Genomic DNA, 27827 nt, shown 5'->3' with positions numbered 1-27827 from the left:
CAAACCTCCACATCTTTGTAATCAAATAAATAGGCAGGTATTGATTAACATTATAAACAGTAGTAAATCCAATATACCAATGTAATTTCATTCTACTATCTGAAAATTTGTAAACGCTCGGCAGATAAAAATCTCACTATATGAACCATGTATTTATTCTTAGGGGACATATGTCCCAGAATAAAGTTATTTTTTCATTTCATTATAAAGCTAAAAAATTGAAAAATAGATTTTATTTTAGTCTTATCAACCCATATTGCAAAATGAATAAAAACGAGAATTAATTTACATAACAAAAAATAATATCACTGTTACAAAGCCAAACATCGTGTTAGAGTATAATGTTGGCATGGGTGTGATTGATCACCAAGATAGCTACTAATTTTCTTTTTCACTTATGAGAAAATACATTAAATATAAATAACATTAAGTTATAAAACAATGTTTTTTTCTAACGTATATTACACTTTTGAATGCTTATGTTTTATTTTTGAAGACATCGAACACAACAAAAAGTAAAAGATACTAGTTTTCAAAATTTTCGAATAGATGTGGCAGGACAGATTTTAGAAAGTGTATATATGCCTCAATACACTAAGTGTGGTAGGCTGTCTGCTAGTGATATTCCATTTTCTTTACAATCAAAAGGCCATTTCCCAAGGAATATTCCACCCACAGAAGCAAAAAAAAAATCCTCAAAGACGGTGTAAAGTTTGCGCCAAACATAAAAAACGAAGTGAAACAGTGACATCAATGTAACGCCATACAATATAAAAACAATTTTTTTTTTTCTACCTTTTTCTTTTTCAAACAATAATCATCTATAAACTTAATACAATCTATATATTATTAACAATTTTATTTTATTTTTTCTTATATATATTTGTCCTCCTTGTTCTTCTCATACAAAGCCATATTGCAATTTATCTATTCATTCAATATGATATTCTAGTTGGAAGATTGCAGGTTGACTGTGTGTATCAATAAATGGTATTTGGTCCGGGTGCGGTCAAATAAAACTCAAATAGCAAATTGGTGTACTATGACAATATTATAAATACTGTACTATAACAACAATATTGTTTATAACCTTTAATTTTTCTTATTAGATTTTATGTTTCATTATATACCTTTGTTATTTTCCACTAACTTTTATTATTTTTATTTATTTATTTTTATTTTTTTACTTATGTTAAGTGTTTGTATTTTTTTTTTAGCCCTGACAAAGCCCTGCAACGTGGGGCGAAACGTTGGCTCAAATAAAAATAGTACACCAATTTACTATTTGAGTTTTATTTGACTGCACCCGGACCAAATACCATTTATTGATATTATAGCTGTTTCACTTTCTCATACCTCCTGTCTTCAGTGATCCACAATATAAGTTTGATCCGTTATACAAATTAAAAGAGATTATTAATAAATTGCAATGTATAAATAAATAAACAAAAATGGTCACAGCAGTAGAGCAGTTAAAAAAAACATAAGTAAAAAAAAACTAATAAAATATATAAATCAATTAAAATAAATGAACAAATAAGTTACAACACTAATAAACAGTATAAAAAGGTTAAAAAAAAATAAATAAATAAAAACCATTGATGGATGATGTATGACCTTGTTCTATTTGGTATTGTTCCACGGGATCCAAAATATAAGGGTGGCCAGATGATAGAAGAAAAATAGAAACTTCACTTATGAAGGCCTAATCATTTACTGCCAATCTTGTAGAGCAGGAAATAAACCTTAACTGGAGTGACATGTTAAAATAGTTAAGTTGCCTGTATTACTTACCACACTTATTAATATTGCACATTTCTTCTCGAATGAGTGAGTCATGATGTGTGTAACACCATGGCTGAGAATGACGAGATCCAGGGTTCCTACAGTAGTTGTGTTGACCGAGTAGCTCATGATGATCTGATGTTGCGATAAGGAATTGCTCTGACCAGGGAACACAGGGCTGACCTGATTCGCCAACACCAACTGCTCCACGATATCCTTCTCCTCGACCCCAATAACAATGGTCTCCTATGATAAAATTTATTAATACAAATCATAATAAACTGGAAAATTAAAAAAAACAAAAATACTAATGGTAGATAATTAAGCATCTATGTCACATCAAATTGACAGATATCAAAGAGATAATAAAGTTTACAATAACTGATAAGCTCCTTTTGAAATTTTATAGCAGCTAAATTGAGTCTAATATCCATTATTATTTACCATGATAAGCAAGAACATGACACTAATATAGCTTGGTTAAAACTATTGTAAGGAAATGTCCCATAAAAATAAAGTGAATTTAAATGCTAATAATTATTCCGAAATAAAATTAGGGCCATAGTAATGTAATAGTGGACTTTTATGCTTGATATAGTAACGTAAATTTTCAATCAAATTTTGTAATATAACACGATAAAATTCAACACATGTCTTAAATTATCAAAATCACTAAATGCTTCTAAGATGAATAAATAAAATTATAAAATATAGAAAAATTAAAACACTTAATCTGACCTAAAAAATATTAAACCAGAAACTACTTATAGGTTTCTGAATCTAATTTGAAGAAGTTACCTGGATCCACTGGTTGAGGCTGAGGTACGCCGAGTGATACACAGTCACTATTGTGATTGTCAGGAGGTAAATCGGAACAAGATGGCATAGGAAGATTTTTACCAATGAGCGGGTGACGCTTGGCTATTGCATATTCTTTACGACAGATATCATTTTCAAGTAGTTCACAGTCCTTTAGAAAATAGAAATAACAATTAATTATGAAACAAATTTTTAGTTTCAAATGAAATTAAATTAAACAAAATATAATAGAATATTACCCTTCTACATATATATCGGGGTGGTTCAGTCGGTTCATCTCTGCAAACAGCAAACGTTGCATAGCACAACGAAGGAGCTGCATAGGCTTGACATGTTTTAGAAAGATCACTACAAAAAAAAAAAAAAAAGAAAATCATTGAATCTTAGCATGAAATTGTGATTGCATAATGTAATAAGAGATATCAATTAAAATATCCAGGCAACCTTGAGAGAGTGATTACTGAAAAAGCAGATTTCAGTTTCTCTTCTAGATCAATTTGTTTCAAATGATTGGGTATGTAAACAGTTTTGTTGGCAAGATATTCACTACATAATTTGCCATGGTATAGCTAGAAAAAAAAAGAATTATAAAATAAGATCAATTATTAGAACAATGAGATTATATTCCTTGGCAATATTTAACTAATTTAAATATTACCTCACAAATTCCACCTCTGCTTTCAAACTGAGTTTGCTGATGGGTTGGATTAAGAGGTCCATCTACAGAAAATTTTCTTCCACTTAGGGCAATACTAAACATAAAATAATTAATGATTAATGGAGATAAAGGTGAAGGTGCTTTAATTATCTATGTTTAAATACACTCATAAACTAATTTGACGATAATACATATAACAAATTATAAATATTTTATTATATCAAAGATTACCTATTTTCTGAAGTTGAGTTGGATTCATCTTCAGGATAGCTTACAGAATAACTATATACAGGATGAATGACGAAACAAAATAAATAAACAGGAACCATTTTTCACACATAAATTAATAAAGCATTCTCAATGCTTAAACAAATTTGGCTGGAAGAGAACTAAATTAACATTTTAAAGACGAGCGTGATATCCTTTCCAAGCAAAACAACATATTGATATTAACATAGAACCTTCATGTTGGTGACGTCATTCAGCCGGCGCTTCCCATTGGTCGAAAAACTCAGATAGGAGAAGGAATTCCCGCCATCAAATCAAAAAACGTGTTATCTGACTTCAATGTGTTCGATTTTAAATTGACAGTTTTGATTTTCAATAGACACCTTTCTCATTTTTTTTGGTAAGTTTTAATTAATTAAATCTGTTTTCGTAAATCTTCATAACTTCATTAATAAAAATACATCAAAAGAGATATTAATTTAAATATATATTCAAATTTTTAATGAGATCTTATAATGAATATTCATAATGACATAGTTGAACTCGCACACTAATATAAGATTTAATATCGGACAAAAAATATTAAAAATTTATTAAAATGAATTTTTAACAAATACGAACTGAAGCATAAAATTCAATACATTTATTACCATCATAAAGGATAAATATTACAAATTGCATTATACTACCGAAATAAAAATATTCGTAGCTTTTATAATATTGATTTTAAATGAATGCAAGTTCAAATGACGTCGGTCATTGAGAAAGGCAGAATCAATACCTAGTTACTAGTTGTCCTTGTTGAAACCTTGGGAACAAAATATTTAATTTAAAGATTTTTCTTTGAACTAGTAATTGTTTTGCATCCAAGGATGACCGGTACTTGTATTAATCTAATATATTAATCTTGTATTAAAACGATCATTTGGTACTTCCTAAATACTGTCAAAGAATACAATAATTATAATTTGAAAATTTATAATAATTGTAATCAAGAATGAAACGGTCTTTTACTAGACATCGAAATAAAAAAAAAAAAAATTAACCCCAGGAAGTTTTCTAATATACACCAGACTATATAACAACTTAAAATATTATTTTTTTTCATGCATTTATCTGTCTATTATCTTAAGATAAATTCAACTACTCGCAATTCTGCTTAGGGATTATTTTAATATGAAAAATAATTGGGAGGGGGAGAGGTTAAATTTTGTATGATTCCAAGCTTTTACTGCATTTTTTTTCACGAACCGGCAGCAAGGACCTCGCGAATATCATTTTCGATTTATCCTCAGAACTTCCGCCTTCCTTTTGCCTTCCTTCTCCTCCAATACTTTTTTATCCTACTGGACTGTTCCTCCCGCCCTTCCTCAGTCCATTTTCTTCCTAGTCTCTCCTTCTTTCCCACAAGAACTCCAACCTCTTTTAGTTTATTCCCAAAATGCTCTCTATCTAAGCAGTCTTCATCCGTAATTTTTAGTCTACCCAGTTCCTTTTCACTTGTTTTACATATCCCTCTATACTTTTATAGCTGCAGACTTTGTTGAAAATTTACTTATTTAATCTATCATTTTTCATTCTGACCATGTGCCCGTAAAATCTCAGTATCCTGGCCCTGATGACTGTTTTCAGGTCTTCCAAATTCCTATATATTTCCTCATAGGATTTTCTCCGATACTCCTCTTGCGTTATTTTGGGTACGTGAATCCTCCTCAGAATTTTCCTCTCAATCTTCAGGACTCTCTCCAGACTTGGAAGGCAGACTATTTCCATACCATACAGTATCACTGGTCCTACTGTACTGTAGTGTCTTATTTTTGCATTGGGGGACAAGTTTTTCTTGTTGCAGGCGAATTGCATTTACTAGACGCGGTTGAAATATTTTGCGTAATAACAAATTTTTTTTTTAAATATGTTCATGTTTGTTTACGATTTTGATTATATTTCACTAACAAGTTATTATTGTAGTTTACATTTACACAAGAATTCACTCCGCCCGCGTCCTTTCATTCAATTAATATAATAATTTCATCACATCTAATTATTGTCATATTCACTAATTACTCCTTTTGGCTTTTTCCAATTTTTTTCATAACTTTAATTTTAAATAATTTTATTTTTTTTACATATTCATATATTTTTACTCCTTTGGCTTATATAAATATATATTTTATCTCTTTAATGCTGTAATTTCACTTAAAAATTTAATTAATTACATATACGTTTTCTTTCTCACTTTTTTCATCAATTTAATTTAAAAATAGTTTTCATTTTGTACATATATTTACTTACTAGATTTTCATCTGTATTTATTTTTTTTTGTTCTTTTCTCTTTCTTAATTTTAATATTATTTATTTCCATTTAGCCTTTATTTTCTTATAATACTTAAACTATATATTTTCTTTCAACACCATTTATTTATCTATATTGTAGGTAGTTTTGTAAAAATTCTGTAATTCCTTATATTCATTATGGTTGTTATCGTGTTCTTTGTTCTTAGCCCTGATGAAGGTCTTAATGGCCGAAACGTTGGCTCTAATAAATAAATTTGTATTCTTCACTGACCGCATCCCTAGCCATCTTCTCCTCATTTATATATAATAATTTTATAGAAAAAAATGTGTATGGAGTAAGTTTTTTCCACTTTCTCGGCGAAATTTATTTCATAATTAAAAAACAAAATAATTCTATGCAAGTTTTCTCCAAGTGACAGAATAAAAATAACATTATACATTTTAAACAAATAATACAAATAAGTAGAGCAGAAAGGTTTTATTATTTTTAATTAGAAGTTAGATAATGAAAATAGATAGGCAAAAAGGCCCAGCAAAAGTTCGGTGATTTTCCAAAACAATTGACAGTGTTTTCAATAACAGGTATACTTAAGTACGGGCAGGTACTACATGCCACCAAGGTACCAACAATTTTAACCCCTAGCAAGGAAATATTACCAATTCGACAATGGACGTGAAGATAAGCAGTCCAAGAATAAGAATCTTCTTTAGCATTTTGCACATTAAAAACTCTACAAATGAGCAGGTTATGACATCCCCTAAACATAATACCACCCTTTTTGTTTCACCGTAGAAGGTTAGAAAAATAATAGATTAATAATTTAAATTATATGTATTGTATTTTAAGCATGCTTTCTTTTGCATAAATATATAATATACAATATTTACAATATTGTTTAGGGATACCCCTTAAATAATTACAATTTTATTGATAATAATTACATTTTACAAAATTCTCTATTTTAATTTTGGTTAAAACAAACCGTAGGGGAGAAAAAAAACCAAAACGTTATTGAATTAAAATAAAATACATAACACTGGATAGAATAAAGTAGATTTCATCGAGTAACATGAAATACACATCAATGATTTATATTTACATTATTATATGTTTGGTTCTTTTGTGTTTATATCAATGTGTTGTAGTTTTAGTGTAATATTGTATTTCTGTGATTAGAGGGCTTAATGAACTGGGGCAAGACAGAAAGAAATTATGGGTCAGTTTATATAAAATTATCCCTGTACGGTGTCTATATGACCGAGACCTCCAATGGCCTCGATAAACATGAAAATTAACCCGGGAAAGACCAAATGTATGAGGATAGGAAACAAACCCCGGAGAATAATGAGGGTGATCGGAGCGAACGGAGAAAGACCAGAGCAGGTCCAGAATTTCAAATATCTAGGTGCTCATCTCAACGAAAGCGGCTACATTGATGAGGAAGTTTCTCAAAGTAACAATGCAGCTGGAAGAATATTTAGTTCGCTTCAAAGGGGTTTCCTGGGTTAAAGGGAGGTGACGAGAAAAACTAAAATAATGATCTAAAAATCGACGTTCCTCCCTATTCTTTCCTACTCTTCCGAATAGTGGACCCTCACCTCGAAGTACAAGAGCCGAATCCACCCATGGAGATGCGGTACCTTCGTAAGGTGGAAGGAAGGACACGACGAGATAGAGTACGGAACAGTACCATTCGGACTAACCTCGGAGTCAAACCGGCCGAGAGCATCCTAGAGGAGCACAAGCTAAGATGGTTCGGACACCTCCTTCGGATGGACCAGGAAAGGACTGCCAGAAAGACATATGAGACTCGCGTGGATGGAAGAAGGCCAAGAGGAAGACCACGCATTTCCTCGGAGGAGATTGTTAAGAAGGCGGTCAGGAGGCGAAATATGGATTGGAGTAGGAGATGGAAGATGGTCCAAGATATCTGATCCAGACTCTCCAAATTGTAACCCCACACTGCGCAAGCGGTAAAGGGGATAAAATGATTATGATAATGATGATGATGATAATGACGGTGTCTATATTTAATTCAGTATGCATGTTAGGCATTATTTGTAATATGGATACTTATTAATGATTCTGAGGCATTGGTTTTGGAATAACTGTATATAATTTTTTTGTTTGTTAAACTTGTACAACTCCATATGGGGCAGGCATAAGATGGGTATAGTACTGCTTTATATAGGATCAATTTAATTCTACTGGATAAATTTTAATTTTGATTAAAGTATTGATATATTTTACCAAAATAAAATATTCCTTGCGTTTTCCAATTTCGAATTTATGAGGTGGTTAAATAATAGTTTGGTGTGTAAAGAGGCTCCCAAGTATTTAACTGTTTTGGCAAAAGGGACAGAGGTATTACTTATCTATGGTTGATGGAACTATTGGCCGTCGTTTGTGAAAATGATGGCTTTTGTTTTATCAAAAAGCAAAAAGGGTTATATATAAATTTTGGGTAATCAATTATGAAAAGATTTAATAGAATGGGACTTAGACAGGAATCTAGTGTGAGACCAGCAATAATATGACACGTGGGGGAGGTTATATTATTAATTGATTTGTTGTATACAGTACGAATACGGTTAGTGTATAATCAAAAGGACAGAGGGATACTTCTGACTTGTTTGTTACATTGTACTTTCTAATTAAAAAGAGTATAAGAGGTACATTGACATAGAAAATAAACGAATCTATTAAACAGAAAACTATCTTGCACCTTAAATAGTAACTTACGTCTAGATCTAGATTTTCATGTTGTACTAAGATGAAAGATTACCTGTCTATCTGCTGAGGGTAGAGCGGAGAGTTGGAGCCACTGGTCCGCTGTGCGTCCTGACCTGGAAGATATTAGTTTATTAGAGCTGCCAACTTGAGTTTATAACTTGCTTAATATGCAATTAGAGTCCTCCCCATCTCCTCTCTCCCTTTCGTTTATTTTACACCTGGTCATGATATACCTCCTATCCCTATTAACACTGTTACGTTGTGAATATCCTTCATGGAGTACTTATTTACTGCCCTATGTCTCATGTTGCTAGTCAAATTGTACATAGTCGAACATACGGATACTTGTGATAAAATAATAAAATTAAAATGAAATGTGTACCGCTATAACCCTTGAAGGGTCAGGAGTGTGCTATAATTTGTAATAAAATAATTTTACTAGAACAACGGTTGCGCAAGCAGGTGATTTGGTCAGAATCACGCTCGACTGCCAGATTTTTACTCAATTAAGAGAGCTCCTGGGCTAACTCACGTCAGCCAAGCAGGAAATAATTATTTGTCACAGCTGGATTCAAACCCGGATCCTTGGAGTTAGTAATACAATGCCTAACCAATATCATACCAGAAAACTTAGTGAGTCATATGCTGCGGTCAGACCAATATTGGGACGTAGTGAAGAAATTCACCACAGTCGTCCTTAAGATGATGAGAGCGGTAGAGAAGGCCGGAAGGTACGACTAGCATGGAAAACAAGAAGATTATGCGAAGAGGAAAATGAGACGGCTTTCAGCCATTTCTCTGTACCGGGGAGAGGAATTAATAGATTTTGGAAGGTGGTTTAATGGGTGAAAATCCCACACACGGATAGGAACGGACCTATCCGTATCTTTTGAAGATTTTCACCGACTCTCATAAACAAAAAAACGACATAGTCTGCGAGGATGGCACGTCGTTTCCGAAAGTAGACAGTTTCAAATACCTCGGTTCCACAATAATATCAATAATTGATCAACGAAATGAGATAGACCAGCGTATAACAAGTACAATAAGAGCCTTTTTCTCTGTTAAGAATATTCGAAAATCTCAAAAAATCTGTTAAGGCTATATAATGCCACAGTTGGCATGAGACTATGCGGGAGGCCAAAAACCAGGTGGATAGACTGAATCAATAAAGAAGTGAAAGAGCTGCATGCATCATACTGGAATGCAGAAGCCAAAGATAGACAGGCCTGGAGAAGGCTGGTTTTGGGCGGCCAAAGATCTACAAGGTTGGTAGAGCCAACAGGAAAAGAAAAAAAAAATGCCACGATAAAGCTAGCTTTGATAGATGGCTTCCAGAACGAAGCTCTAGCAGGTATCCTAGAAAGCAGAATCGATAAATTTGAAAGGAAAGTCCTCTATACAATTAAAATAACAATCTGGGATCAGATCCATAACAGATGGAGGAGAAGAACAAACAGTAAACGTTTGTTAAGCAGAGACTGGTCACTCAATATCTTTTGATATGAAGGTTATAGTACAAGAGCCCAAGAGGAGAAAAAAGGCAGTTATCTCACCTCAATTTTTGATTACTTTAATAAAAAGTATGTAAAATTAATAGTCAAAACTGATGAGTCTGCCAAGTATAGATAAGAGGAATAAAAAATGGTGGCTGTTTCAAAACCTTAAAAAAACATTAATTTTTCATTCGGAGCTCCATATCTTAAAAACAACAACACTAGGAAGTCTAAGAGAACATTATTTAAAGAAGAGTAAATTTTCTGAAATATTAGCCCTAAAAGAGCTATTTACGTCCAATAGTTCTCGAGATATAGCTTTTTAAAAAGCAATATTTCTTAAAAATCTACTGAAAGATTAGTAGTTAATTAATTTATTTTGAGTAATTTATATCTCAGGAACTATGTGACGTACAGATGTCTATTAGCACTCAAATTAAAGCTAGTTTAATGGACTATAAAGAAGTTTATGACCTTTACCTTTGTAGGAATAGTAGTTTTCATTATATTTGCTAAAATAAATTGATTTATAGTTGTTCGGACAATAAGTTTGATTTATGAAAAACTTCATTTTAGAAACCATTGGACGTACAGATGTCTGCTAGCGCTCAAATTAAAGCTAGTTAAATTTACTACAAAATAGTTAATTATGTTTATCATTTAGGAGTAGTAGTTTCTATGAAATTCGACAAAATAAACTCACAAAATGTTAATTTCTAGTTGTACGTAAAATGTTGGATTTTTGAAAAAATATATCTCTAGATCCATACGACGTACATATGTCTGCCAACACTCAAAATAAAGGAAATTTAACTTTCTATAAAATAGTTTATGACACTTATCTTCGTAGGGGTAGTAGTTATTATGATATTCACATATGAATATAAATTTGGCAAATGAAAATTTGTCCAAACAACTATAAGTCAATTTATTTTAGCAAATTTCATGTAAACTATAACTCCTACGAAGATAAACATCATAAACTACTTTATAGCTCATTAAACTAGCTTTAATTTGAGTGCTAATAGACATCTGTACGTCAAATGGTTTTTGAGATATAAATTTTTCAAAATAAATTCACTAACTACTGATTTTTCAATACATTATTTTTCTGAAACTTTTTAAAAAGCTATATCTCGAAAAATATTTAACGTAAATAACTCATTAGGGCTCATATTTTAGCAAATTTACTATTCTTCAAATGACGTTCTCTTAAGTTTTTTTATGTTGTTTCTGCTTTTTAAGATATAGAGCTCCGAATGAATAATTTTTTTTTAATCTCTTTGAAACAGTCGCCATTTTTTATTTCCCCTACCTATATTTGGCAGACTCATCAATTTTGGTTAGTAATTATACATAGTTTTGATTAAAGTAATCAAAAATTGAGGTGAGATAACTGCCTTTTTTCTCCTCTTGAGCTCTTGTACTATTAAGATAGGCGGGACATGTGGCTCCAAGCAACTTGTCAGGACGCCTGTACTCAACAATTAATGCTAGTAAAGTTGGCAAGAGATCATATGATGCCAAAAACCTGATAGATGGACAGAATCAACAAAGATGTAGCAAACTGGAAAGCAGTAGCCCAAGGCAGGCGTAGAGAAGGGTGGTTCGGGCGGCCAAATATCTGTAGAGCCAACCCAGAATATATATATATATATTTTTAATGATTGTATGAATTATAGGTGTTATATGTGAAACTTAGGATGCTAAGATTTTATTCACTAATTTTAAAGAAACTTTCCCAGAACATGATATAACTTATCTAACTAAGTAAAACAATAGGTGACGTCTTTAGCACTTATCTGTCAAAAGAGGATCTTTGCATAGAGTATTATTAGCACGCGTGATGCAAAAACACTTTCATAACCAGAACCTTTCGTTTAGAAATTACGTTTTAATCCTTTGTTTATGGTGGAAGTGGCACGAGTGAATCACATGCTTTGCAATGTCAATTGGCTTTATTTTCCTCTGATTCACGCAATAATTGAATTTGTTGACATTCCTCATCTTGTTTAAGTTCTATATTTAGTTTTTATATGTTCTTGTTAGTTGTTATTATCGAACAGCGTCTTAGATAAGAATATATACCAGTTTAAGACTAACATATTTTGCCTCAAAATAATTCTGACCTGGTATCCTTGTAATATAGAATCAAGCTAGAAGTAGATGCAAAGTTCACAGGATAAAGATCATCTGCACTTATGTAGTATAAAATTATTAAAAATGTTTGGCATATAATTGTCTAAATAAAGTAATGTCATATTAAACGAATTATCTCCTGGACAGGGACATCTTTCTTATCTTATCCAGTAGTTTGCACATGTAATGGAGATTACAGATATGTTTGGCCCAGAGATAGGCAAATATAAATATATTCACAAAATTTATTTTCTATAAATATGAATATCTTCATAATAAAAGCTGTAAAAAAGATTATGTTCATATTCACTACCACGAATGTTAATATATTTGAATTAATAACTGTTAATTCAATTGTAGTTATATTCTAATATTACTATAATAGCTCTTGAAAGAGTTTGGAATAGTTATTTTACTTATGGAAATATTTTTTTAGCAACAGATAATACTATCGAGTTAAGGATTGTGCACTCATATGTCGATATATTTTAACTTTCAAGATTTTTATTATATCGAGGCCCTTCAATTAGTTTTTAGAGATGTAAAAATAAAAAATGCAATCGATTTTTAGATATCACTCTGGCATATTGTCTTTTTTTTTTTTTTTTTTTTTTTTTAACTTTCGGGTTTTTGAATATTGAGGCCATTTAATGTTATAATATTTAAAATTATGGGATTACTTCAACATAAATGTCGATAAATATTTTTTTGGAGGTTTAGTGATTTGAATACTACAATTTTAAGTTTTTTAAATTCTATTTATGCTGATGATTTTCAATTACTACAAAACCGAAAAAAAAAAATATTAGGGGGCAATAATATATTAGAAATATGAAAAATTATAATGAATTGACACGTGAGTGCGAACTCCTAAAATCGATAGTATTGGGTTGTGAAATAAGTTCATAGCATTTTTTACTGGTGATTTAAATAAAAACTTCAGATTCTTGTAAGTAATTTTAATCAATTATATGTATTTTTTAAATTCCGTCCTCCCAGAACTTCTCAGATCTTTGCGCTTTTGCGTTTTGCAGTCCTGAAGCGAATTAGTGTTTCCCGTTAAGAGAGTTTTGAATGGCCCGAAATAAGTGAAAATATTTTGGGGGAAGGTCTGGTGAGTAGGGTGGGTGGGGGATCACATACCAACCAAACTCCAATAATTTCTGCCGGGTCTGTGAAGACGGGCGTTATCGTGATGGAGAACTAGCTGGACGCTTTTCTCAACCGCTGCCTTTAATTTTTCCAACAGAGCACAATTCTGCGATATCCCGTGTCGTACAGTGAGGGTTGTCTGTGACCAATGCTTGAATTTGGTCATCATCAATAGTTGAAGGACGACCCGAGCGCTTTGCGTCTTCCGAGTAAAAATGTCCGGTTCTGAACCGAGCAAACCACTTACGGACGGTGCTTTATCCTAAGGCATCATCGCTATACACACTGCACAATTTTTTAACGCTCTGTGCAGCGGATTTTCCTATTCGGAAATAAAAAATCATTAAATGACGGAAATTAATTTTTTTCTCTTCCATTTTGAACAAGCAAAATACCATTTAAAGATAAGGAATCTCGGATAAAACTGATGCATAAAAGCACCTTAACTAATCCTTTTTTAGAATATGTAAACATTATTGACCAAGTACATATGACAATGTAAACACAGAGAGGATTAAATTGAAATAATGAAAGACGCTATAAACTTATTTTACAACCCGATATTATCAATTACTTAATATAATTCGACAGTATAATTTTTATTTTATTCCAAAAATAGAATAACTATTCCAAAACCGACCAACAATGTTTAAGCTAATGTTTGAACTATAACTGCAGTAGTATTCACAGCCTTGAATATAAATTTATTTGTTGTTGTAAATTTGAATATATTTATATTAAGATCTTTGTTTATGAATATTTTCATATTAACACATATTCGTCCCATGATGAAAATTCTTCATTCGCAAACAACCATGAAAAGTCAAATAACGAAAATTCCTCTTTTCGCTAACAACCACCAATAGTCAAATAACGAAAATTCGTTATCCCGCAAACATCAGCCAATAACCAATAGCGAGGTGCCAAAAATTCTCCATTTCGCAAACATCCACCAATAGTCAAATGATGAATATTCTTCTTTTCACAAACAATCACCTGCTAAGTCAAATTACTAAGGACCCAGGTTCGAATCCGGCTGTGGCAGATAATTATTTATTCTGTAGCTGTAGCTGTAAGTTTGCCATCCCTAAGGTTCGGGGGCCCACCCATCCTCATAAATCGGGTACCCTTATTTGGGGAAAAATCTGTTGGTAGAGCGTGATTTGACCAAGTCTCCTCCTTATACAAACGTTGGTCTAGTAACAGTACTTCCTAACGAAGTACTGAACCTCTAACCCTTCATGGGTTTTAGCGGAACAGAATTATTTTTTTATTTATATTCATATTTATAGGAAACTAGCAGACCAGGAATGTTTCGCAATCCCTAGATTTAGGAATGTATATAGATTAATTGAATACAATTAAAAGTTTGATGTAAATTAACAGATTTATGCATTGGATTAATGATTGAATCAATTACTTATTATATATGATTGGGGAAGTTTGTCGGGGGGTGCAAGGCCAGCAAAGAACAACATAAATAAACAAAACCATATTTATTTATTTTATGCCAACGTTTAAATGTTGTTGTTATCTCTTTTGTTCTATAGCCCTGATGAAGACCTGAAACTCAGGTCGAAACGTCGGCATAAAATAAATAAATATGGTTTTGTTTATTTATGTTGTTCTTTGCTGGCCTTGCACCCCCCGACAAACTTCCCCAATCATTAATCTAATGGTCAACTATCTACAGCTTACTTATTATATATATTTAGTTTATAGCGGTAAATAACATATAATAAACATATATTGTAAAAAAATAGAAATAACTTCAACACGACTCAACAAATCTACACCAAACTTGGGAATGGTTGAGGGCTCTATAATCTGCACCAAAGGACAAGAACCTGATCTAATTAACCAAGTCAGAATCGGAGGTATACATTAAAACATTTGAATTTTTTTTCTTTATTTGAAACTAATATTTCTCCCTTAAATGGCATAAAATCTAAATTTTGCTAATGTAGGTTAAAAGATTCAACTTTCCGACGCTTGTTGACGTTGGAATTGGATAAAATGAAGAGGAGTTATGAACGATTATAATCATTTAGAATTAGTAATATTTTAACTTATTATTTGGAAAGAGGTAAATCGATTGGCATATAATAACTATGAAAAAATGTATACTTTCTGAAAAAAATACGTAATTTTGTTAATAACTTTTTTATGCTGATAAAATCAAAACCGCGAAAATCCTGAACATTTAGCAAATAACTCCATGAACGGGGGGAGGAGGGTATGGCAGTGCACAGTGTACAAACAAGCAAATATTGATTTTACATATTAGAAATTTTTTTGTGAATATATTCAAGGTCTTATTTGTGAATAAGATTATACTCATCCCAGAATTGACCAATCACCCACTGATTCTCTACCAATTAGAGTCTATACCAACATCTTTCGTCCCACACTGACTTTTTGAATCAATACAATAGGAAATATTTTTGTGGAAACTTTAGTTTTCAATTTATTCTTAAACATATACTTAAAAAGCAGCAAGCGGAATGGTACTTACCCCAGACAGGCGACATTCGAACACGCAGAATGCCAGTCGTGACGGAGGTGAGGCCGAGCCCATTGCGGGCCTGGCACGAGTAGAACCCGGAGTCGTGTACCTCCAGCCTAGAGAGCCGGAGGCGCGACATAAGCCGGTCCCCGGAGACGGTGGTCTTGACGGCAAGCCTCCTCCGTCCGGCCGGCGGGAGCCCGGCCTCCAGCGGCACTTCGTTCCTCAGCCACCGCAACGTCAGCGGCGCCGGCCAACCGCTCACCTCGCACCGCATCTTGACCGCATCGCCTTCTTGCCTGCTTAGGTTGGTCAGCTGCTTGATCCACTGCAGCTCTCCTGTTGGGGCAAAAGAAACACAACAATTAACAAATAATAATATAGATTGATATAGCTTATTGTTGTTCTACAATATTTTGTTGAGGCACTATGCAATAACTAATACATGTTTTTTTTTTTTAATAATTCATTTATTGTTATTTACAATGTATACACATATATACAACAAGTAAATTTGCTGTAGGTGACTTAGTGACATGATACAAACATGTGGAGAATCTACCCACTGATAGAACTCCAATAACATTTCTAGAGGAGAAGATCTGGATTCTGGAGGAATTTGATGGTTTAGTGGAGCCCCAAAGCTCAACTCCGTAATAATACATGGTTAAATTTATAGTTCCCATATCCAATCCCTACAATTAAAATATTATAATGTATGATAATCCAAAATCCTTAATGCTCCTTTGTCATAAATCAAGTCATTCATCAGGAACTCAATGCTCATATGCTGTCGATTTGGCCAGAACCAGATACCAATCCTTCCACAATAATCTTCCTAACCACCCGAGCCCAATTGTTTCTTACCTAGTATTAGTATATTTTTATTTAATACAAGATCGGCCTGGTGGGCCTTCCATGGTTAATTTAACAGTTACATTTTTGTTTTGTTTAAAAATTGATATTGAGGGGGTTAATCTTCATAAGAAGAGAGAAAAAGAAAAGTTAATAACAAAAACAATGAAACTTGTAGCTTTATCAAAATAAACAATTGACTTCTAATAGGGGAGGGGAATTAATTTAAGAAAGAGACGGAGAGAAAAAATAAATAAAACATTAGAAATCTCAATAACAGAATAGATAATTATATAAATGATAACAGGGTGTCCTACAGCAGCCTGGTCTTCGAGAAGAGGTTGGATTTCTCAAGTTGAATGTTACTTCTCCTTCAAGCGTTTTTTGATGTTTGTTTCATTACCTAATAATCCTCCAAGGCGTCTGAAAAGTAGAAGGCCTCGAGATCTTCTCCTTTAGAAATGTTATTGAAATTCTATCAATGGGTAGATTCACCACATGTCTGTATCTTGCCATTGTATAACTACTTGCTCAGCCTCCACTGACTCACTACCAGTGATGCGGCGAGAGAGATGCGCTGGGATCTTTTGAGCTCTGCTCTACCTCTCACACGTGGGGGATAGAGTGAGCTCAGGAATCCTCAGGTCGATTGTGTAAATATTGTATATTAGAATGTAAATGTGACTAGAGACTATTATTTTATCATTATGTTATTTTATTTATTTTTTTCATACACATAGTTTGATTATGTCCATTATGTTTATTCTTCTGTTTGTATATATTTTAAGAGATTTTTTTAATCATTTATTTATTTTATTATGTATGAGATCATTCATCACTATTACCTATTGCCCACAACTGTGTGGCAGATTGTAATATCTATCATTAAATAAAAAGTATTTAAAAAAAAAAGTTGTATAACCACCATGAAATTTACTAATTACATATATTTTTAATATAGTTGCAAATATCAACGAATAAAAGAAATCGTCCACACATAGTGCAGTATATAGTTAGTAACAATTGGTGGCGCAAAGGCTTGTTTGCATGGGATTACATCATAGCAATCGTCGCAGCCACTACCACGGTGGGAACAGTATGATAGTTGTCATGAAAGCATTTATTGTCGTAGCAGTAGACCCACAAACCCACTTTAAAATTTGACCTATTCCAAAATTCTTATACTCCTTCCCTTTTTTACCTATATTTATATTTAAATTTTACTACATTCTATTATTATAAAAATTGGGAGAAACTATACAATTAAAATAAAAGAATAATATACGAGCATTCGTAGATGGAAGATTTTAATCACTGTATAAAAAGTCGAGTAAATGTGTTTTGTTGTTATTGAAACCTTAACCTTGACCTTGACTTGTAAAGAAACTGGCACTTAGTTGCACTCCACAGATCTGCCAGAACGTCCCGAGGCCATCTATTCAAACCTGTGAGAGGATTATAAAGAACACAAATTTGTAACTAATGGGTATGAACTAATAAGCCAAAGGGATCTGATCAGGGAGGAAGTAATCGTTGAGTGTCATCCTTATTATTACCCAAAAAATTAAGCATTTTGTAAAACTTAAAATGCGAAAATTATGGTCAAATATTATACTCAAAGACATTATTATGCTAAAAATAGCTTATAAACGACATTTATATAGGTCAATTTTCCAAAAAATGAAAGATGGAGGATCCTTGCACATATTACTCCCGTAAGTTGGGAAATAAGGTAAAAATGTTTGGAAAATATTAGTTGCGGTCTCTCCTCCAAATCGCTTTTGCAACTTCCTTGATTGGAACATTAAGGTCAATATCTAAGCTTTTATTTGTGATATAATCAGATTGAGGACTGACATTGAAGCATTTAAGATTTAAAGGACTGGTTACGATATAAATATGATGGTTAAGGAGGGGGTCTCGAAATACTGTAGCAACACCGCTATCTGCTGGGCTAAACTGTAACTATTACTTCCGCCAAAACCATTACGAGATATGACGAACCTAGCCACAGCAAAGTGAACTATTACAGTCATTACAACATATATTAATATATGTATTGTTTCTTGTAAATAATTTAACTTGGCTTGAATATAACCAGTTATTATCTCAAAATATTTTTAAATGTATTTATTCGAATAAATAAAGATTACAATAGAATCTTCTGATCCACTAAAAGCCAGAAAGTGAATTTCTCCTTCAGAGAATTCTCCTTCATTTTAGATCAGTACATTCTAGTGTTATTTTTGAGAAATATATATTGGATTTTTATTTTATTCAACTTACTCTGGATCTCTTTTCCTTTCTCAATCTTTTCTACCCTTCGTAAGGATCTATAGCTAGTTCCTGTAAGACTTATACACCCTTAGTGACTGACTGTAAGCTAGTTCCCTGTAGATTGAAATTTCCTTCCCGCAAGGTCCTACAGCTAGGGGGTAGACCACACTACATAACTTACCCCAGTATTCCTGGAAGCTAGATAAAAAAAAGGCTATCCTTCCCAGTTGGACCCACCCCAATAAGACCCCCAGGGAGCGACGGTCATATATCACTTGAAATAGTTGCTTAAAACGGGAAGAGGAGATATAAGATAGCTAAGTCGAGCAATATTTAAAAAGCGCCTGAAATAGAAAAACGGCGTGAAACCCACCACTCCTGCCTTTTTTTAATTTTCAAAACCTCTTTATTTTTCATTTAAATACAAAAATACAATAGTTATTGTGTGAAGTCCCGCCTTTTTTTTTTCAGACCTACAAAGAAAAATAATAAACAATTAAATATATACAAATGAAAAAGAATGTATATAAGTTGGCAAACCAATACATCTTGTTGTGCCAGTGTGGTATTATAAGATAGACTGCCGGGTCCGCTGAAGGCGGTGTCATCGATGATGGCATGTGTTTGCCTTGAGTATAGAACTCCCGCCTTTCATGGTAGCCTTACTTATCTGACTTTTCAAACAGACAATTATAGCGAATAGGTTGGTCGATGTACTAGATGTCACAATCTTACAAGAGATAATAACACAGAAAAAGGGCCATCCTTCCCGGCCGGAACCGCTCCACTAAGACCTCTTTTTTTTTTTTAAACCTCTTTATTTTTTATATGGTTACAGAATACATAATATAAGCAATACATTATACATATACAATACAATACAATACAAAATCGTGAAGCCTTCCACTAAGACCTCCAGGGAGCGACGGTCCTATATCATTTTAGAAATATTTGTTTGAAACGGGAAGAGGAGATTTAAACTTAAAGATAGTCTAATCGAACAATATTTAAAAAGCGCTTGATATGGAAAATGACGTGATATTAAATTAATTATTATCTTTCGGTCTTATTTTATTCTAGACCAAAAAATTAAACTTGAGGACTAAACCAAAAAAAAAAAAGTGTGATGAAAGCAGTTTCGATCTAGGGATGTTGACGACTATCGATAGTATAATCGAACTAGTTTAGAGGAGGATTAAAGATAGCGGATCTGTTCATCAGAGAAAGGCAAAATATTATTATACAATGCCTTAGGACAGGGATGTAGGTTTTTTTATTTTGTATTCATTGCAAAATATTACTAATTATACTCGATCTGAGAATTCCCGAGCCCACTCTATTCCCCACGTATGAGGGCTCTCGAGATCCCAGCGCAGTCCTCTCAACACGTATTTTACAATAGGTCTCTTGGCCACTGCTGTTTTAACATTCGAGGTGGGATGGGTGGGACTGAATAAGGATTGAACCAAAGGATTAGAATGTTTAGAAAGGTTAGTATGAAATTTTGGCAATGCTGCAGGTGATTTGATAGGATTTGCTGGAGTTTTGTTTTAATTGAAAGCATTTTCAAGATGTGTGATAAATTATAGCAGAGGGCACAATAAATTACAATCACTTATAAAGACCATTGAACATAAAATGTAAAGATATGAGCATTTTGGTTTTTGGTGCATTTAATTCACTAGCGGACTACCAAGCATTTGAATAACTTGGCCCCATTCAGAGTATGATCTATATGCTGACAATGCCATTTCATGTTATTTACGTTTCGGACTTGGTAATGGTTACTGTATTTATCACAATGTGGATTTATTTTTTGTTATCTTTATGGTATTTTTGCTTTCTGCAATAACAACAGTGATAAGGTTGTGGTACCCAAAGATAAAATTTATAAATATAGTTAGAATTTCATATTTTTATAACTCACACCTCATTACAAGACAAAGAAAGATGTTATTTTTATTGCAATGTTTACGTAGTAGTCAGTGTTGGAAAGAGAAATGACAAATGTTTCTCACCAAGAATTAAAAAAAAAATATTATAAAATCAGTTTGAAGAGGTCTCTTGGTCGATATTATTAGCATTTTCGATTAATATGTGTGTCAATATAGTTTCAATAAACGCGTTAAAATTATAATTTGAAATTCAAATCAGACTTTACAGCCTATTACATTGATTTTTGAAGGTATCAAAACAGTGAACAATTGAATCGTTGATTTTACAAAGTCCAAAAAAATCTATACTTAATTTGTTAGCAAACTGGATTCACTGAAGGTAGATCTACATATTTCTTGTAGAAAGGGAACAAATGCATGCTTCTAAATATATGAATTTCAATGAGAACCATACCCTAACTCACGGATTTCCTAATTTTTATTATGTCAAATATTTCATGAAAATCTTTTTAAATGCGATAGGGGAATAGGGATGTATACGAAATACTCATTGAGGGGACATTTAAATGAAATTGACTAGAAGGTGGCTGGTTTTTAACTTAAAATTCATAAAAAATAGGTAGAGAAGTTTTATAAAAAAAAAGGCAATTAGAGAAAAATTTATCTAACCCCTCCCCCCCCCCCCAAAAAAAGGAATAAAAATAGTTTCATGCAAAACTTTCCTCTTGCATGTTTCTATATTAAAAATGTTCTATATCCGTAAGATGATCTAATTATATATTTTTTTATTATTACAAATATAGCTATACCGCTACCTGCTGGTCTATTCTGAAAGTATTACAGCAGCACAATCTACTAGCTAACATGGGAATTACTATAGCAACAGGTAAACACCATATATTAATATTTGTACTATTCATTGTAAATACCTTACTTGTAACATGTATATAGCTATATAAGACATTGTATTATATATAAATGTATAATTTGTATTAATAAAAATTCCAATAAAATCTGCTGATTTAGTTAAAGCTAACGTCTAACACATAGTACATCTTGATGGTGTTTAATAGTATACTGGTAAGTTGCGTCAAACCGGGCCAAAGCGGTTTCGGCGACTGTATTACTCACAGTATAGACCAGCAGGTAGAGGTATAGCTACTCATATTAATGGAAAATATTAAGAAAAAACCTTTGAACTACATTAAGTCCACATAAAATATAAAATTATATAATAATAAAAATATATCTCAGTTTTATTTTACATACATACAGAGCAATAATAGAACTAATTTTATATTTGAAATATTTTTTAGGATCGAATTATTTTCTTCCCAATATTTAGATAGATACATAAAGATGCATTATCTATATTTTTTCAGTACGTATTATTTTATTGGAATATATTGACCGTGTGTAGAATATAGGTACAAAAAAAGAAAAGATACAAACAAATAAAATAATGTATGTAAAAATAGACAACATGAATTAAAAGTAAATGAAGCTATGGATAAACATTATTTAAAATATATGAACATTTATACAAAAATGAAAAAAGTAAATTTGTTCATTTTTACACAATCTTTCAGAAAACTAAACTAAGGTATGGCTAAAAACAATATTTTTTAGCTAGACCTTATTTCATGTAATCTATTCTCCTTTTCTTCTTAGTCCTATTATTTTAGTTGCTTTTTTTTTTTTTAGCCCTGATGAAGCCCTTTAAATCGGGCTCATCAAAAAAAGTTTTAATATAATTTGAGTTCTTTTAAACGCAACGAGACGATATTCCTTTTATATGTAATTTATTTTGTTCTGTGTTTTCAGTTACGTCATTTTTCTTGCATTCTTCTTGCAATTGACGACGATGAACTTAGGTTCACTGTGGAAAACCCTTACGAAGCAGTTAAGGGACTTGCAGGAACACAACTGAATACTAGTGCATCTACCATAGTAATAGTGTAATGACAGTTGTCAATTAGCTCATCTTGATTCTCTTCCTCACCAGTCAACAAGACACTTAGTAGCCAAACTTTCACGCAACTTCCACTTTTCACTCAATTTAGGCATGTTGTCATAAATTACTTTAATTAAAACTTAAAAGTAAACAATAACATAAAGGTTTGGAAGGAAAGGTTATAAAACAAGTTGATCAGAAAATCCGCTAGCAGCTCTTATGCATTTAACATTGAACATTTAACATCACTGTAAATATGGCTGCTCACAATCCTATACTTATAACATTTAACATGGTAAAATATTTTACATTACATACGAAACATCATGAATACCCCTAATGAAGAAACTAAAGGATCTAGGTTACGAAGTCCTTCCACCCCCAACTTATTCGCCAGACTTATCTTCAAAATATTTCCATCTGTTCAGATATTCAGATAACTTCCTTAAAGGTAAAATTTTTAAAATGGTTGTCAGGTTAAAAACGCATTTTCTGACTTCATTTATTCACAAAACCTTGAATTATTGAGGTCTGAGATTGAAAAGTTGATAACACGTTAATATATAGAAAATAAAGGTAAATATTTTGATTTCATAAAGTTATTTTAAAAATTTCGTCTTCTCTATAGTTTTATTTCAAGATAAATTTATATAAACTTTGAGAAAACAAACATTACTATTTTTCATTAAATTTTCGAACAAAAATAGTTTATTTTTATATAACATGTAATGTATAAGTTTTTAGTAGTTCTCTTCTTGGATGTTGATATATTGATTTTCATAAATTCTTTCGGAATATATGAATAATCAATTTATTCATTTAGATTGAATTTAAAAGAAAATTACTCCTTTATAATCTTTGAACATTAGAGGAAATGGTTTAGAGTTGGGAAAAAAGAACGAAACTAGAGACAGCCGAACAGTACTATTCCATTAACCTTGGGTATGCCAGCTCCGAGTTCTTCATCATGTTAAGTAACCTTGCTCAAATCCAATCCATCATTCCGACCTTCAGTTATTACTTAACATTTAACTATCTAATGTTTATTTTCCTATAAATTTTATAAATATTCTTATTTTTAGCCTGTAATAGTCAATGGAGACCCACAAAAATTACCCAGAAATTAATATTTAAATCTGTACCTTTAATGTAATAGATAATATTCACAGTAATATCATCTGTAATAATAGTTTACTTAGATTATCTTGTTATCTTAGATAATAGTTATTAGTTTACCGTTGATTAATATTAGGAGAAGATGGTCGGGGAGTGACGTCAGCACATAATAAACAAAAACTATTTATTTCTGCCGACGTTTTGACCTGAATTTCAAGTCTTCATCAGGGCTAAAAAACAAAAAAGATATAACAACCATGTTGTGGTTGGTTGGGGAAACGTTTGCTACTGCGCATCTCTCCCCTCCCTTTACCCACAGACAAACTCATCTTAGATGCACTATACATAAATAAGTAATATTGGAAGAAAATATATAGTGTAAGTATTATAAGATTATGTATAGTGTAAAATTATTCTTATTATAATTACAATATATTTACATTTTCTTCCAACAATACATAATTGTGTACCTATATTACATATTTTCTTATTATTTGGTCTCAGGGAACCAGAAAACGTTTATTTAATCGAAATCTCGAGTTCAAAATCTGTAAAGATTATATACCTTCCTATTACTATATGATCCATATATAAGTATGTGAAAGTAAAAATATATACTCAGTTTTAATAAGTAAAAACACAGTGATAGTGATAATAAAACATTTTTCCTAATACAGTGAAATTGATTTTTGGAACAATTATGTGAAGAAATTCGAAAACCTACCTATCATTTCCGAACAGTTAGTTCTGGATTTGGTTTGGATCAGAATCAAAAGCACATTGGTTAAAGGAAAATATACTTATTAAATTATTTATTGAACGATACAGAAAGTTTGTTGATTAGGCTATAGCTTCATATATGTAAAATCGCATAAATCGATTTAAAAGTCCCTATCGATTGCTTGGATAACTCCGGTCAAAAGCCACTTCCACGCCAACTTATCTTCACCCAAGTTTAATCAAGGCTTAGGCTTAGATATTTTGTGGCAGACTCTCCCCCAGACCGCGATGGGGGAAGATATATGAGATTTTAATTTTGCGGGGACACCCCCGTATTAAGGCGAAGGGATCTCCTTCATATGGAAATATCGGGGTGACCCTCCTTCCATAAGAAATTTCATCCCATTGTGGAGGCCGTGGCATAATGAACACCGAGTCAGGTGTCGCTTACGGACGGTGAATTACCCTCAGCTCCTCACCGATGCGGCATACATTTAACGTAGGCAGTATAATAAATGCTTGCGTATTTATAAATATTTTTATGTTTTGGGGTTGGGGTTTTCGCTGAATGTTCAGGATTTTCGCGGGAAGGTTATTCGCCGGCCCTATTGTTTCGATAAAAAAAAAAGTTATTTACAAAATTAAGCATTTTTGGCGCTTAGCTCAAAATGTATAAATTGTTATTATATGCCAATCAATTTGTCCCTTTCTGAATATTAATGATTTTTTATTCACTAAGAATTTAAAAAGCATAATCAGGATTTCAGTAAAGTAGATCGGCTAATGTATTATTATGAAAAAGTAAATCATGTTCATTTTTAGCGTCCTCACATACAATTTTCCAAAGAATCTAAAAATTAGAAATTTTTCACCTTGGTTTATTTTATTTTATTTTTTTTATTCCAGCGACCATTGTTCATATAAACTTTCATAACTCCTTTTCATATTATTCGATTGCTACGTCAATACAACCATTGGAAATTTGAATACCTCTCTTTAAAAAATAATTTGCCAATCTTTGATAAGTCAGACATTCTAAATTGTTTCAATTTAGTACTATATAAACACAGTGAGGGTTATTATATAAAAACTATTCATATTTTATGTACTATATGCGAGGGTATATACCATTATTATTCGCAATATAGTAATAAAATTTTATTGTAACCAAATAGGAAACTTACAAGTACATCATTTTTCGACATGGTCCCCTTGCTTTTCAAAGCACTTGGTCTGTCGTTTTGTACAAGCTTCATGATTCCTTCATAAAAGAAGGATTTCGGTTGAGCTTCTAGCCAGAAATGCACCGCTTCTTATATTGCTTCGTTCGAGGTAAATTGACGACCCCTTAATGTCCTGCAATTTGAAGCAAGAGCCGAGGACTACTGTCAAAAGGTGTGTTGTTGCACGACAATTCCCCTCCGCATACTGCTGAAACGCTCCAGAAACTCACTTTCGAAGTACTAACTCATCCCTCATATAGTCCCGATCTTGCCCCTTCTGACTATCACTTATTTGGTCCACTCAAAGAGGCACTAAGGGGCCGTCGATTTATCTCGGACGAAGTAATGAAAAAAATGATGTACTTGTTTCCTATTTGTTATAATAAAATTTCATAACTATATTGCAGATAATAATTGACTTACCCTCGTATATGACAATATCATAGAAAATCAAATTGTCCAATGGAATAAGAAAAAATCAACTGAAATGGACCAGCATTAACAATTACACAGCTGTCACCTTTATGTTACTATAGTTACTGTGTTATCACTTCGTCTATATATTAATTTAAATCAAAGTTTCAATATTGTCCAATTAATGTATATACATCCTTAAAGATAACAATAGCGAAGCATTGCCGGATGTGCTAGTAAACATATATATATGATATTAACATATCCCTTCAGAGATATGACAAATATAATATACCTCAAGCAGTTATTAACGAGCATAACTTTAGTTTCGTAAAGGTACTCCCAAATACATTGGGTTTCAAAATAAACACGTACTTCATATATATTTAGAAAATTTATTAGACCATATAATAAATGTTTATATATTACATTTCCAACTAAAAATAGAAACATATACCTTTTTTTTTTTATTTTAATGTTTTTACTGATTTTTTTTTGCAAATGCTTTTAATAATCAATCAGAGACCAGTGTATTTATATTAAAATAATTACTCTTTTTTCATGAGATCCCTCATAATGAAAAACAATATTACTTGATAGATTACATTATTTAAAGATTGTAGACTTGATTGAAGTGAAAGAGAAGAGGTTTACAGTCATGAAACTATTTGAGGAGGTTTAAATAATGCAACACTAAGAACAGGGCAAGAGATGAGAGATACGAAAAATATAGAACTTGGTTTATCTGTGGGTCCCATCAAACCTCTTCAGTGTCCACTGTAGGAGGGAATCAGCTAAAGAAAATTGGCCTACAAGATGGAACTTTCTACCAAACAATAAAATATTACTAAAAAAATTCAGAGTTCATAGATCTAGATAAATTTTTTAACGCTGAGTTTCAGAAAATATTTGATCAGGAAAGACGGTTCTGAACTATTGTCAAAATTAAAAAAAGAAATTTATAAAGTTTGAAAATTTCTTGTTTTTTTTATTATTGCATTCAGTGTTTTCAGTTGCAAATGGGAATTGTTCATTGCGTCAACATCATAAAAAAGTCTAATAAAGAAATAAAGAACTACAGGATCTAATCCAAGGTCGATCCTCTCAGGAGACAGGAATACAGGACTCCTTTTTTCCCATTGTTTCTCCTAATTTGTTACAAATATACAAGTAACTTAGTTTTAAAATGTACATATTGGGAAAATCATATATTCATACATAAATAGTTGACCGTATAATTTAAAAAATGAAGAAGATGGTCAGGGTTGTATTTAAAAAAGAACAAACTAGTTTTCAAGTATTTATTGTCCGACGTTTCGCCCCAGTTTGCAGGGCTTCATCAGGGCTGTTCACATGATAGGTTAAACAGTTCAACCTTACTTCATATTTTGGGAAAATGTTTGTATATCCATAATTCCTTATAAGTTATAATAAATTTAAAGAATTATTTATTCTTTTATTTCATATTTTGTGAAAGTGCGAGACAGCATTAGTTGTGAATAATTTCAAGAGAGAAATACTTTATTCATATATGCTGCCTAAATACATTAGGTTGCTATCT

The 27827-nt window shown here is 32.0% G+C and overlaps 2 protein-coding genes across 2 annotated transcripts in view; both read right to left on the bottom strand.

Annotated features, from left to right (window-relative positions):
* LOC106687882 (tyrosine-protein kinase transmembrane receptor Ror) overlaps positions 1 to 3738 on the bottom strand; it is a 25870-nt gene extending 22132 nt beyond the window's left edge. The window contains exons 1-6 of the mRNA XM_014432041.3: positions 3494 to 3738; positions 3263 to 3356; positions 3049 to 3173; positions 2844 to 2952; positions 2584 to 2755; positions 1795 to 2031 (exon numbers count right to left, since the gene is read on the bottom strand). Coding sequence (XP_014287527.1) covers positions 1795 to 2031; positions 2584 to 2755; positions 2844 to 2952; positions 3049 to 3173; positions 3263 to 3356; positions 3494 to 3591 — 835 coding nt within the window. The 5' untranslated portion in view covers positions 3592 to 3738. The remainder of the gene's footprint in view (positions 1 to 1794; positions 2032 to 2583; positions 2756 to 2843; positions 2953 to 3048; positions 3174 to 3262; positions 3357 to 3493) is intronic.
* Positions 3739 to 8567: 4829 nt separating this feature from the next.
* Positions 8568 to 27827, bottom strand: part of LOC106687880 (inactive tyrosine-protein kinase transmembrane receptor ROR1) — a 60117-nt gene continuing 40857 nt past the window's right edge. The window contains exons 4-5 of the mRNA XM_014432039.2: positions 15822 to 16151; positions 8568 to 8632 (exon numbers count right to left, since the gene is read on the bottom strand). Of these exons, the coding sequence (XP_014287525.2) occupies positions 8568 to 8632; positions 15822 to 16151 (395 nt within the window). The remainder of the gene's footprint in view (positions 8633 to 15821; positions 16152 to 27827) is intronic.

This window comes from Halyomorpha halys, unplaced genomic scaffold (genome assembly GCF_000696795.3).
Source record: "Halyomorpha halys isolate HHAL.00 unplaced genomic scaffold, Hhal_1.1 Scaffold1021.1, whole genome shotgun sequence".
Lineage (NCBI taxonomy): Eukaryota > Metazoa > Arthropoda > Insecta > Hemiptera > Pentatomidae > Halyomorpha > Halyomorpha halys.
Note: the sequence above shows the minus strand (reverse complement) of the source record. Positions and strands in the feature narration are given on the sequence as shown.